At 41.9% G+C, this 14,429-nt stretch overlaps 1 protein-coding gene across 2 annotated transcripts; it reads left to right on the top strand.

Annotated features, from left to right (window-relative positions):
• Positions 1–2,778: 2,778 nt before the first annotated feature.
• Gmnn (geminin DNA replication inhibitor) lies at positions 2,779–12,696 on the top strand. Of its 2 annotated transcripts, none has more exons than XM_038333605.1 (7): positions 2,779–2,882; positions 4,247–4,304; positions 7,247–7,324; positions 8,039–8,174; positions 10,919–11,001; positions 11,228–11,338; positions 12,311–12,696. In XM_038333605.1, exons 2-7 carry the CDS (start codon positions 4,254–4,256, stop codon positions 12,470–12,472), a joined length of 621 nt encoding a protein of 206 aa, XP_038189533.1. In that variant the 5' UTR covers positions 2,779–2,882; positions 4,247–4,253; the 3' UTR covers positions 12,473–12,696. The 2 variants fall into 2 exon arrangements, with proteins under 2 accessions (XP_038189533.1, XP_038189534.1); XM_038333606.1 differs by lacking the exon at positions 2,779–2,882 and adding an exon at positions 3,444–3,539.
• The last annotated feature ends 1,733 nt before the right edge of the window (positions 12,697–14,429 follow it).

Below are 14,429 nucleotides of genomic sequence, written 5' to 3'. Positions count from 1 at the left end.
ACCAAAATTGAAAGAGAGGTAAAAAAAAAAAAATGAACCTAGGGGAACAGTCACATCTCTGCTACAAGCTCTATCTGTGCCTCTCAGCTGAAAGTCCTTACTTTAGCCATTTCAAAACTGGTCTGGTTGGGTCTCGCTGCCAAATCTCACCACCTGAGTTGGATTCCTAAAGGCAAGGCAGAAGGAGAGGACAGACTCCTGAGGGGTTGTCCTTTGACACCCGCCCCCTAGAAGGTAATAAACTCACACACACACACACACACACACACAGAGAGAGAGAGAGAGAGAGAGAGAGAGAGAGAGAGAGAGAGAGAGAGAGAGAGAGAGAGAGAGAGAGAGACAGAGAGACAGACAGACAGACAGAGACAGAGAGAGAATTGAACTCTTATTTTTCCCTTTGCTGCTAGTGCTGACATTTTGCCAGTAGAGGGCGGAGGTGAGACACTTTAGGAGTGGATAGGGATGACTTCCTGCTTCTGCTCAATTTCTGAAATGCACCAGGATTCCACAGTTGACACAGATGACAGGGACTTGCGTCTCCCTGGGCACCAGGTAGGTGGTAAGCACAGGCAAAACACTGTTGAGAGGCCACTGGGCCTGATGTGGTGATGCCCACTTGTAATGGTAGCACTGAAGCTGAGTAGGACGATTACACGCTACACAGCAAGGAACAGACACACACAGACATGCAGACCTCACTGGGCTGGCAGTGTCGCTCACTGGTAGAGCACTTGCCTGGAGTTCTAGTAACCCACTCACCATCAAATCTGTTAAAGTCATTGTTCATGTTAATGACCGCTTCTTAAGACCTCATTGCACACATTCCTCATGTTCATGCTTCTCTACAAACAAAAATGTTGGGGGGCAGAGCAACTTGATTTCTTAACTAGCAGCTATTTATCTCTCCCTGGCCACAGAGGCCAGCTTCAGCAAAAAGACTGTCAGTCAAACAGGTAGTGCTCTTACACCAGCACAAGCTCCACTGGAGCCTGGAGACATAACAGTCGTCACAGCCCTGATTCATTCTCTCTCTCTCTCTCTCTCTCTCTCTCTCTCTCTCTCTCTCTCTCTCTCTCTCTCTCTCTCTGAGATAGGGTTTCTCTGTGTAACTGCCCTGGCTATCCTGGAACTTGCATTGCAGACCAGGTTGGTCTCGAACCCACAGAGATCCGCCTGACTCTGACTTCTAAAGATGTAGCAGTCACAGGTATAGCTGCAGCTGATATTTTGTTTTGTTTCTTTGAGAAAGGGTCTCTCCACATAGCCCTGGCTGACCTGGAACTCAGTATATAGATCAAGCTGGCCTGGAACTCACAGAGATCAGCCTGCCTCTGCCTCTTGAGTGCTGAGATTAAAGGTGTGCATTAACATGCCTGGGCATGTAGCTTGTTTTTTTTGAGGCAGGTCTTCCTCTGTAGCTTAGGCTTGCTTGTAATTAACCATGTAGCCAATGCTGGCCTTAAATTTGTAATGATCCTCTTGTCTTTCTCTCTTAGGTTCTAGGATTACAGGAATAAGCCACCATGCCTGCCTTTTCTTTGCTTGTCTTTGAGATCAGATCTGGCTTGAGGCTTGCCATGTGGACATACAGGATTTGAACTTGCAGTGATTCTCCTGCTCAGACCCTAGACTAACAGCTGGTAACACTGGCCAGTGTTGACCACCAAGGATTCCCCAAACGTGGGTCACAGCTGGGTTCCTAGGCTCACTAGAGCTGTAGAGCCTGTAGGGTTAAGGCTCTGGGTACTGAGGACCGTGCAGCTTTATAGGGCTGTCTATATTTTTTAGTATTCAGGAACTCCTTTTCAGAGACTTCCTGTATTGCATTCCTCCTTTTGTTTTCCAGATTTATTGATGCGTAATTTCCATTTTTTAAAACTTCTGCATATGTACTGTCTATATGATGCACGTTCCTCCTGGTGCCCATGGAGGCATCAGATCCTGTGGAACTAGAGTTAAGCATGGTTGTGAGCCACCATGTTGGTGCTGGGAACCAAACCCAGGTCCTCTGCAAGAACAAGCACTCTTAACCAATGAGCCACCTCATTAACCAGTTGAGGTATAACTCAAATACAGTATTCATGCGGTTAAAATTTTCTCAGCTTCAACTTTTTGTTAGCCTGGACTGGGGCCATGCTTTTCCCAGTATTGACACTATGACTTTCTGTTCTAGCCATCACATTTCATCTATTTATTTACTTCATTTCATTTGTGCACACCTGTACATGGGTGTAGGCATGCAAGCCTGCATGTGTGTGTGTGTGTGTGTGTATATATATATATATATATATATATATATATATATATATATACTAAACATATGCTGTGGGGTGGTGGCACACGTCTTTAAAATGCCAGCACTCAGGAGGCAGAGGCAGGTGGATCTCTGTGAGCTTGAGGCCAGCCTGGTCTACAAAGATCGTTCCAGGACAGCCAGGGCTACACAGAGAAACCCTGTCTAGAAAACAAACAAAAAACTAAACAAATAATACACAAATAAAATACCATTGAAAAATATATGTATATTCCGTGTTTGCCGCCAGTGAAAGTAGGTCCTTTGTCCTCCCAGCAGGGTACCTGTAGAGGACTGAAGCCATGAGCTTCTGGCAGAAGGTAAGAGGACAGAGACCTCTAGCTAAGAGGAACCCAAGTGACCTCACCCAAAGACTACTGGCGCCGCGGCCGACTGCGCAGGCGCACGGAGTCCATGGGCGCGGTGGGCGGCGGCAAGAGGCGATTGGCTGGCTGCCGAGGCCCCACCCCTCATTACGTCACCTACCCGGTCAGTCCGCAGGTTCGGGTCGTTCTGGCGCCGTTGTATCCGGCGTGCTGCCAGGGGTCTTCCCGCTCTTACGCTCGCCGGGTACGGAGCACCGTGGCCTGTGAGTCCGAAGGCGCGGGGGTGGTGGTGGTGGTGGAGGTGGTGGTGAGAGCGACTCCGGTAGCGGTGTCGCCCGTCTGCCCCGAAGCCAGGCCTGCCTCGACAGCCGCAGGGAACCGGCCGGGAGAGGCGAGGACTTGAAGGGATCCCAGTCTCGGCTGGTAGTCTCGGCCCGGCAGCAAGGCAAAGCTGGGCGAGCTGAGAGGAGGGGCTGCGCCATTGCTGGGGTCGGTTTTGGCGCGCTCTGGCGTTCGCGCTTCCTATTGGCTGGCGCGCGCCGCGTTGGGCGGGGCTAGCGCTCTGGGGAAGGTTTGCTGAGTCTCAGGGACGTGGTTTGCCGGGGGCCTGAGCCGGGTGGGTCCCTCCGGTCCGCTCGTAGGCAGCTGCTGACGCTGTTGCTGGGACATGGGGCATTGAGTCCTGCTCCTTCCATTCCAGTGTAGGTGACAGAGGGTTCTGCTCGGACCCTGTCCTATGCTCCTGATTAATGATAGCGGGATCTTGGGCCATTGCCTGCATTTTGGGAAACATTATCCAAGCCTGGGCGTGGTAGTGCTCAATCTCCAGCACTCAGGACGCCGAGGCCGCTGGTTCTAGGTCTCTTTTGCCTACTTAGCCGTCTCGAAAGGAAAGAAGAAACAGATCGAGAGTCTCTCGAGTGGGTTTCCGATAAGGTTTTATTAACGTGAAATAAAGTAGAAAATAGAAGAACTTCACACTGGGTTATAAGCTGTTTGTATTTGCATGCATGTGTGGGTGCTGGGACACAATGTAAATGATTAATTACATGTAAGTAAGAAAGGAGTTGGTATTAAATTTGCTATGTAGCTGAGGATGACCTTGAATTCAGTTTCTCTGGCTTCCCAGCTGCTTGTGCCATTAGGCCTGGTTTATGCTGTACTAGGAATGGAGCTGAGCTTCAAGCCATGCAGTTATGCACTCTGCCTGCCCACTGAGAGACATCCCCAGCCAAAAGTTCTTGGAATTTTCTTTCCATTATTTATTTATTTATTTATTTATTGGGGGGGGGCAGGATGTTGGCTATGTAGCCTAGGCTGATCTGCCACCATATTTCAGCGTCGCAGTCAGGTGCCACCATGACAGGCAGGATGGTATTCTTTAGGGTAGATCTGAGCATGCTTAAGTGCCTATTTTGATTTTTCTGGTGCCCCTTTCTGAGATCTTCCGAGATCTCTGTATCTTGTACAGGACACCAGGCCATTCTATCAGACAGTGGTTCTGCTATAAAGCAGTAAGATTTTTGTGGTGTAAATAATTTTTTTAAAAAAGTCTAGACTTTACCTTTAGATACAGACCATACTGGTTTTAAATAAATTGTTTTTTTTTTTATGTGTGTATTGCCAGCTGAAAAATGAATCCCAGTATGAAGCAGAAACAGGAAGGAGCCCAGGAGAACATGAAGGTGTGTAATGGAGCCTCTTAAATGTGTCTGAATTTGTTCGTTTTAATTAAGAGGTAAAGTCTTGCCCAGGCTAACCCCCAAACTCCTGGGCTGAAACTATTTCTTCAGCTCATAGAGGGAATTTAAATTCAGGACTCTTTTTCAGAAGTTGGAAAACTGAGTGTACTCTGGCATATATTTTGGGGAGAGGGTTTCAGATTGTTTTCTGAAAAGGTTAAGGTTTGAACATATGAATGAAATGTAGAATCTAGAAGTCTGTTATTAGTGTTATTTTAATAATGTGTATATAAGGAAAGGAATGTTATAGTAGTATACATTGCTTGGGTTATAGTTTATAAAGTTTACATGGATAACGTAGAAATCCTGGAAGTGGTCCTTGTACTTGTGTGTCAGCAACTTAGTTGGCTTCTTTGACCATTATCAAGATCCAACATTTAGTTTTATTTTCTTCTGTTTAGAGACTTGATTAATCTGTAATCTAAATTATATCTGAAATGTTGTTGTAATATTTGTTCTCATGGCAGTTGGCATTTGTCCCTCGGTTAAGTAGTGACATAATAGTCAGCAGTAGAAACTTTACCGTGGGAAAGGTGAACTCTGTGCTGTCAAGTACAGTAACTTTCTCACGCTGGTGTGGTGTCATGTTCTTGCTAACCTTGTTTGAGTATTCACCATTGTTTGCTATCCCATGGTGCCAGTAGAACTAATGATTCTTTTTTTTCCTTTTCAAACTAGAATTTACAAATCAGGAAATATATTGGGGCTATTTCCATATCTTAAAGAAGACAAAATTTTATTTTTAGAACAGTAACTTGGGGATTTTAGAGGGTTCTTTGGGGGTGCTGGGTTTGTTTTGCGACAAGGTCTCACTGTGTTGCCTTGGCTATTCTGAAACTCATTGAGATCCACCTGCCTCTACCTCTGCATCCTGAATACTGGGATTAAATGTCTGCGCCACCACGCACGGCTTGCTCTTGTTGTTGTTTACTTGTTTGTCTTTTGAGATAGGGACACAGCATGGGGTCCTGGCTAGTGTGGTACTCACTAAGCAAACCTCAGACTGGCCTTGAACTCAGAGCTCCACCTGCCTCTGCCTGCTAAGTGCTGGGTGGTATTATAAGCTTGTGCTACTCTTGCCAGAGTGTTTTGATTTGTCTTAAAGCACAGACATTTTATCAGTGTCCTAATGCATGGACTTGTAGCAGAACGGCTTCTGTTGTCAGGTGATAGTTGAGGAGGGCTAGTCATCGTATATGCATGCACTTGTTTCCACCTACAGTGTGTTCCAGAAGTTATGTCCTGGTGCCAGGCATGGTGCTACAAGCCTTTAGTTCCAGCACGCGAGAGGTAGAAGCAAGATCAAGGCCAGCCAGGGTTATACAGAAAGACCCTGTCTCCAATTAATTAATAAGTAAATAAGTAAAACTTATATTCCTGGGCCTGTGAGATACTTGTTGCCAAGCCTGATGACCTGAGTTGGATCTCTGGAATATTTATGGTAGAAGGAGAGAACTGACTTGCAAGTTGTCCTCTGATCTCTGTGCATGCATGTGTACACGTACAAGCAAATATAACAAAATATTTTTAATTATATTTCATATAATTATATAATTTCATAAATTATATTTAATTGTATTTGACCAAACCAGGTGGTAGTGGTTCACACCTTTAATGCCAACACTGAGGAAGCTGAGGGGGACAAATCTCATAGTTGGAGGCCAGCATGGTCTACAGAATGAGTTCCAGGACATCCAGGGCTACACAGCGAAACACTGTCTCGAAAAAAACAAAACATCACAAACCACTATGACCAAAAACAACCTGGAGAAGAAAGAGTTTATTGCAGCTTTCAGGTTTCCAGTCACAGTCCAGCATTGAGGGAGGTCAGGACAGGAACTTGAGGCAGGAACTGAAGTATAGGCCATGGAGGAGTGCTCCTTACCTGCTTGCTTCTCCTTGCTTGCTCAGTTTGCTTTCTTACGTACCCCAGTACACCTGCCCAGGGATGATAGCACTGGTAACAGCTGAGCCCTTCATATCCACCGTCAGCCAAGAAAATACCCCCATGCTTGCCTATGTTCCATTCTTTCATCAGCTGAGATTCTCTTCCCAGATATGTTCTGGTTTTTGACAAAAACCAACCATCAGTTTTTGTTGTTATTTTTTCTTCAAAAAATGCCCACAATGTTTGGGAATATTTAGAGTTCTGAGATGAGTCATTTTGATTAAAGAAAAGTATTTTGTGGAATCACTAACCTTTTCTCTCACTGTTTATCTCTTTTGTAAAGTAGAATGTTTGTAAATCTCAGTGTAGAAGATTTTTTTTTAAAGAATACAGTTAGTTTTTAATTGAAAAGTTGTCATACATCATTTGAACTGTCACTGCCACCACAGAACGTGTTAATGTGTGTTTTAACTGAATAAGATGGGTTGACAATGATTATTACAGCAAGACTACGTATTAGAATGAGAAAAGTTATCTGTGTGTGTCTGGCTTGGGTGATATGACCTACCTATTAATGATTTCTTCAAACTTTAATCTTGGGAAATAAGTTTGCTGGTTGATTAAGCCAACATCTTAGTCTAATATCTTATTCTAATACAGCATTGTGATATATATATATATATATATATATATATATATATATATATATATCACAGAGTGAGTTCTAGGACAGCCAGAGCTACACAGAGAAACCCTGTATCAAAAAATAAACAAGCAATAAAATATATTTTTCCTTCACCTTTATCTCCGTTTCCCCAGTGATGTTCCTACACGTATACGTGTGTGTGTGTGTGTGTGTTTGTGTTTGTGTATCTTGTGTTCTTAGTGGGTTTTTTTTTTTAATTCTCAGATTATAGTAAGGCCCAATCTAACTGTATAGAAACTTGGAAAGTAATTGTATAGCACTAACCAGATAATGAATCATCTTGACTTTTAGAATAGTCCTGTCCCAAGGAGAACACTGAAGATGATTCAGCCTTCTGCAGATGGGTCTCTTGTTGGCAGAGAAAATGAGGTATGTGTACAGCTAGAGTGGGGAGATGGTCAATCAGCATTGAACAGTTCCCAAGTTTTCTTAAGTACTAATTTGTTTTAATTGTAGCTAAACTTTAAAGTCCAAATAGTTGATGCATATAAATTTACAAAATAATATTATATATTCTGGTAGATTTTTAAAATTTACATTTATGGGTTGAAGAGACAGCTCTGTGGTTAAAAGCACACATTACTCTTGCAGAGGACCTAAGTTCAGTTCCCAGTGCCTATGTCAGGCAGCTCACAACTGTTTGTAACTCATCTTTAAAGGGATGGGACACCCTTTTCTGGCCAAGGACTGCACTCAAATCCATAAACACACACAGATATAAAAACGTAATTATAGATGCAGTCTAAAAAAATACAACTATTTATTTTGTGTGTGCACACACCCATGTGGGTATGTATGTGTGTGTTTACATCGGCTTTGGAGCATGTGAGTGCCATACTACACAATTGAAGTCAGAGGCGGCTTTCAGCAATCTACTCTGTCACTGTGTGGGTCACAGGGATTGAATGCAGGATGTCAACCTTGGCAGCAAGTACTTTTATCTGATGAGCCATCTCACCAGCCCTGTTTTGGTAGTTTTGAATTGTATAACTAAAAAAAAAAAAAATTCTTAAATACATTAATAACGGAACAATGTAGCTTTCTTGTTTACCAAATCTAAGTAATTTAGCGTTTCTGTCACAGTTGCCAAAAGGCTTGTCCAAAAGGAAGCTTTGGAATGACCAGTTAACATCCAAGACTTCAAGCTCTGGTTCGGAAAGTAGTGAAAATAAAGACGCTGGAGATGTCACCCAGGAAGCGTTTGATCTTATGATTAACGGTATGAGAAAAGAATATAGCCTTGTCCTGAAAGTTATGATGGAAGTGTATTATTTGGTGGGGTTACTGTTTGATAATTTAAGATTTTGTATTGTAAATAGGCAAATACTCTAAATTTGAACACATGAACTATTTGTTTGGCAAGACCCCGATATGGGTAAGATATTAAAAAAACAGGACAGTGACTAAATTGACATCTTTGAGTGTGAATTGCATTAGGATTTTACAAGACCTGGAAATGGACTTTTTACAAGAAAAGTGATACTAGAAAAAGGATTTGAATATTCCAAGAGGACACAAAGTAATAGGGCCAGTAGGAACATCACTGGGGAAAGGGAGATAAAGGTGAAGGAGAAATATATTTTATTGCTTGTTTGTTTGTTTGTTTGTTTATTTATTTTGTTTTTCGAGACAGGGTTTCCCTGTAGTTTCTAGAGCCTGTCCTGGAACTAGTTCTTGTAGACCAGGCTGGCCTCGAACTCAGAGATCCGCCTGCCTCTGCCTCCCGAGTGCTAGGATTAGAGGTTTGCGCCACCACCTCCCGGCTGAAATACACTTAATAAAAAGTGTATTTAATGGGAGAGTAGTGGAAACCAGAAGAGAAAACTGATAATATGTTATAATCATTGTGGTGGGCTTTTTTATTTGGGGACACAGTCTCACTCTGCAGCTCGGACCGTCCTAGAACTCACTGTGTAGCCTTGAACTCAGGCAGTCTTGCTTCAGTCTTGCCTCACTGAAGAGTACAGGCTTGAACTGCACACCTGGTTTACTGGGGAGACTTTTCCTCCTCTGTATTGGGCAGAGGTCATGAGAAATTGAAGCCTCGAGAGAAGTTCATTGGCTTGTTCAGGGTCAGTCACAGCAACTTTTGAGTTTGTTCTGAGTTTCCTGGGATGTTGTAAGGAAGTTTAGAAGCACAAAGTACTTTTTTTTTTTTTTTTTTTTTTTAAACAGAACAAAATTGCAAATGGTTGGTCTACTGGATAGAACCACAGCAGCTTTGTAGTACATTCAAAACAGGACTTGTAATGTTTGTACCTGATGGTTAAAATCAGTCAAGGGTTAGTATTATACACATGTCAGAAATGTTGCTTGTACAGTCATTGGTGATTGTAGATCATTAATCATAGAAAGTACCAGTATAACTATGACTATATATCATTAGAATTAAAAGACCCACACAGATTGCCTGAATTTTAACTCCTTTGTTGGTAGTGTATTGGTGTATTCTTGAAAAATCTTCTATGTATTTTAGAATGGAGCAAATGAGTAATATGTTGATGTTGGGAAGCAGGTTCTTAATAGGATGAATGAAAATACAAATGTGGGGTGGAGAAGGGAAGGACGAATTGTTGAATTGGTTGAGAGTATTCGTATAAATTGATTATTGAAAACCCTTCCACTTGCTGGGTCGGGGGTGGTGCACGTCTTTAATCCCAGCACTTGGGAGGCAGAGATAGGCAGATCTCTGAGTTTGAGGCCAACAGGCTTCAAAGCTACAAGAGAAACCCATCTCGAAAAACAAACAATCAAAAAAAAAAAATCATTCCACTGAAAGCAAGAAAGATACCAGATACCCAGTTCTTGGTTTGTAAACATTATTCTGCACTGAAGCTCTTGAAGAAATTCAGCATTCTGGCATCCAGGATACTATATAGAGTGATCCTTACGTCTCATATCAGAAAATAAGGAAAAACGTTGGACGTGTTTAAGGAACAGATTCAATTTGAAGAGATGAACATTGATTAAATGTGTGAAATTTTCAGCCTCAAAATGACTAATGGCAAGAATGACTTCTAATTAAGCCAGCCATGGTGGCAAACACTTGTAATGCATGCTGTTCCAACGTAAAGATAAAGAGGATCACTTCAAAGTCATTCTCAGCTATTTATCAAGTTCAAGGTCAGCCAGTCTGGGATATATGTCTCAAAATAAAAACAATGACAGCATTGCTCTTGGTACAGTGAAGGGAAAAGAACATAGGAACATGTAATGGCAATTTAAGAGAAAATGTAATAGAATTCCTTTCAAAATCACATCCATAGTAGATTATAGGAGATTAAAGCAAGAATCTCCAGTAGAGTTAAAGTTGGCTGGGGAACAGATTAACCAACTCAAGTTTTACTCCCTAGATCTCTTATTACCAAGGAAAACAATCTTTACAAGGGAGAAATTTGGTACATGGCAACCAAATCAAATGATCATATTTTATATTCAATATTGTAACAATTTAGTGTATATTTCCTGATAACACACTGAAGATACTGTGCATTTTACAATATGCCTGCCAAAAATGTTGTGCCTGAAACAAATTAAAAATTAACTATATGCAAATTAACTGGTCTAGACGTTTCAAAGGTAACACTATTTGGGCTGACAGTATAGCTCAGTGGTGGTAGAGTCCCTGTCCCCCATAAAGGTCAAATAAAAATGCATAAGCACAAAACAAACCTTGTAAAATGCTAAACCGTATAGGTAATACATCTGCACTTATTTTCCTTCTGTTGTAGTTCTTTTCAAGGATTGAAGACTCTGATATGTTGGGGGGAAATAAAAATTAGGTTGGAATTTTTTCAGTAGAAATAAATGACTGAGTTGTTTATAGCAGTAAGTTTTGTGTTTTTGAGATAAGGACTTACTGTGCAGTCCAGGCTGGCCTCAGACTCCTGAGTGCTAGGATAGAGACATGTGCTCCACCACAGCCAGGGGTTTGTAGTTATGTAAAGCACTGATTTATTTCAGAAAATCCATCTTCTCAGTATTGGAAAGAAGTGGCAGAACAGCGGAGGAAAGCTCTCTATGAAGCACTTAAAGAAAATGAGAAAGTATGTATTGAATTCTTACCATTTCACGGGTTCTGGTAGTGTTCTTTTTCATTTCAGCATAGTTGGACTGGTGTAGACTAGCTTGAGAGTTGGTCCAGTTAAGTTTGACTACATGAGCAAAATGAGCCCTGCTGTGTTACTGCATGGGTTTGTCAGCGATCTGGTTGGAGGGTTCTGGAGATCAGAGCAGATCTATGGAATACTAAGCTTTATTTTCATTATATAGCTTCATAAAGCAATTGAACAAAAGGACAGTGAAATTGCCCGCCTGAAAAAGGAGAATAAAGATTTGGCAGAAGTAGCAGAACACGTACAGTACATGGCAGAAGTAATTGAGGTAGGTAACTCCGTGTTCATTGGGTTCAGAGTCTGTGAGTGTTCAGCCCTGTAAGGAGATTCCCAGCACTTCTGAGTTTCTTGGATAGAGTGGGTTATTTATCCTGTCAGGATTTTACTTTCTCGACCTGTAAAATGGTAGTGATAAGCCCGCATCTGGGAAAGATGAGAAGTTACTCCGTTGCACAGTTGACGCATTTCTAGGTTCTAGTTCGTGCAAGCATGTCAGCTGTCATTTAGAAAACAAATAGGCTTTATCTGACTTTAGATTTGGGAAATAGCTATTGTGTTTCAAAGTCAGCCTCATTTCTCTGACTTTACCAGGCTTTACTTGATAAATGCTCTCAGCCTTTTTGGTATTTACAAAGCAAATCCATCTTACCAATGGGAAGAAAGCTTTTCAAATCAAACCTTCTTGCATTAAATTACTGCCTTAACATTTTAGGACCGTGGCATGTTATTTTAAGGCTTTTTGTAAAAAATTATTTTTAATTATGAGTAAGTGTGGCCTGGAGCGAGAGTTACAGACACTTGCTATGGGTGCTGGGAATAGAACTCTGGTCCTCTGGAGAACCATGCTCTTAACCATTTGAGGCGTCTCTCCAGCCCTGCCTTGACAATCTTTGAAGTATTGAACTAGTTCTGTGTTGACTTTAAAAATATGGTCCCCAACTGGGTAGAAATTAAGCACATACAGTTCTGTGGTTTCAGAAAAGTACCAGTTTTAATTGTGCTTTGGAAGCAGCTCAATAAGTGCTTTAAACAAAGAAACAGACAAACAAAAACCCCTAGCAAATTGCTAACTGGACTTTGTTGAAATATGATGTAGCACTTGTGTAGACTTTGATATAACACTGTAAGTGAATTTATTGGGGGTATTATAACATTGGTGGGTTGCTCTATCAGTATACTGATTAATAGTGGATTTCTGTTTGAAGATTTTTACAATAAATTGCTGGTTTTTCCTTAAAAGAGGCTGAGTAATGAACCTCTGGATAGCTTTGAATCACCGGATAGTCAAGAATTTGATTCTGAAGAGGAAATTGTTGAGGATTCTGAAGTGGAAGACTTGGAAGCTGGAACACGTGCTGAAGAGACTGTGTCTTCCTCCACGGATGCCAAACCATGTACATGAAGTGTGACATACACTGCCAACCTTGCCCTTCGGTCTAGTTCTTGGTAAATTAACTACAAGATGCAAGTACTGGGCTCCACGTTTGAATACTGGGGCTAGTAAGCATTAAAATACAGATAGTATGTATGTATTTTTAATCTGTTGTTTTATGTAAATAGCATTTTCATTTTCTCAGTTTCAGATGTGACTTGTGTATATTAAATAAACTTCAATTTCCTATTGAACATGGTGTTCAGAGACTTCAGTGTATCCAGTTTGTAGAAAATGCGCCTCTTTCTATAGTATTTTATTATTTCACTGTTGTAGACATGGGAAATGAACTCTTGTCTGGAGCTGATCTGATTTAAGATAAATTCTGTTTATCTGATCTCAGGATTGCTATGGACGCTATTGATTTTCATGTTTGCATATTCTTACTCTGTCGTAAGAATGTGAGTAAATATGAGTAAGAATTTGGGTAAAGCGTCTGCTTTTCTAAAATTTCCCCAAGTGAATTTGATTAGCCAGGTTAAGGCTTGCCTACCTGGTAATGTCGTCCTGTTTTGAACCTTCCAAGTAGTCGGTACTGGGTGATCGGGATGGTCCTCAGAAGCAAAGTGGCCAGGGTGAAGTGCAATGAGAAACTCAAGGTAGCTGAGATTTGGAAGCTGTGTACAAGTGTGTAAATCTCAAAGGAGGAAGGAGAAGACAAGACAAGAAACATTGCTAGTAAAGCATGGGTGGAATATGCTCTGGTGGGCATGGATGTACTTTTATGTAAATTGACAACAAAGAATATTATCGACCTTTACTTTTATTACCCTCATTTACTTGTGTGTATGAATGTCAGAGGTCAACTGTGGCAGTCAGTTCTTCCACCTTGTGGGTTGCAGAGGGGTGCCTGGCCTGCTGAGCCATGTGCCAACCCCAACACTGGCCTTTAAAGGGTTATTTTAGGCACATTTTCTTATAGAACTTTAGTTTTCCTGTCTCTAATATTGAGGTAAACCTGTTTTAGTATTACTGTGATGAAAAAGGCTACTGAGTCTGAACTAAGTGCTTAAAGAAACTTGAAGCTGTTACTGGGCTGGGATGTAACTCGGTTGAGCTTAGCATGCACAAAGCCCTAGTTTATCCCCAGCTGCATAAACCAAGTGTAGTGGACACTCGTAATCCAGTGCTTTGGGAGGTGGAGGCAGGAGGATCGGAAGATCAGGGTCTTGCTACATAATGAATTCAAGGCCAACCTGGATACATGAGACCCTGTTACAAAACAAGCCAGGGAAATGGCTCAGTGGAGAGGAACACTAGCTATCAGAGCCCATGGACCTGACTTTTATCCCTTGAGACACCCTTCCCTCCAACCCCTTTTTTCTTTCTGGTTTGTTTTGTTTTGGGGACCAGGTTTCTCTGTGTAGCTGACTGTCCTGGAACTCTATGTGGACTAGGCTGGCCTCAGCCTCCCCAGAGCACTGGAGTTCTAGGGTTATAAGGTGTTTGCTAACGTGCCCAGTTAATGAAACTTGTGCTTTTAAGACAAGCTAGATGCTCTGCAGTCCCAGCACACTTCCATGTGGAGACAGAAAGCAGAGACAAGAGCTCACCTACCATCCGTCTAGCCTGGGGTATGCAGAGTAGCAGGAATGACAACCAACTCAGGAAAGGTGTCCTCTGACCATTTATGTGCCTTGGTATGTGTACTCAATAACTATTTTGTTTTGTTTTTTTGGTTTTTCGAGACAGGGTTTCTCTGTAGCTTTGGAGCCTGTCCTGGAACTAGCTCTTGTAGCCCAGGCTGGCCTTGAGCTCACAGAGATCCACCTGCCTCTGCCTCCTTTAATCCTGGGATTAAAGGCGTGCGCCACCACCGCCCGGCTTATAATAATAACTATTTTAAAGACAAAAATGGAAGCTATTACTAAAAACTTTATTCAGTAGAATTTGGAGATGATGGTGACATACTTGTACATTGCAGGAA

Source organism: Arvicola amphibius, chromosome 6 (genome assembly GCF_903992535.2).
Source record: "Arvicola amphibius chromosome 6, mArvAmp1.2, whole genome shotgun sequence".
Taxonomy (NCBI): domain Eukaryota; kingdom Metazoa; phylum Chordata; class Mammalia; order Rodentia; family Cricetidae; genus Arvicola; species Arvicola amphibius.
This window is presented reverse-complemented; position numbering and strand designations above follow the sequence as displayed.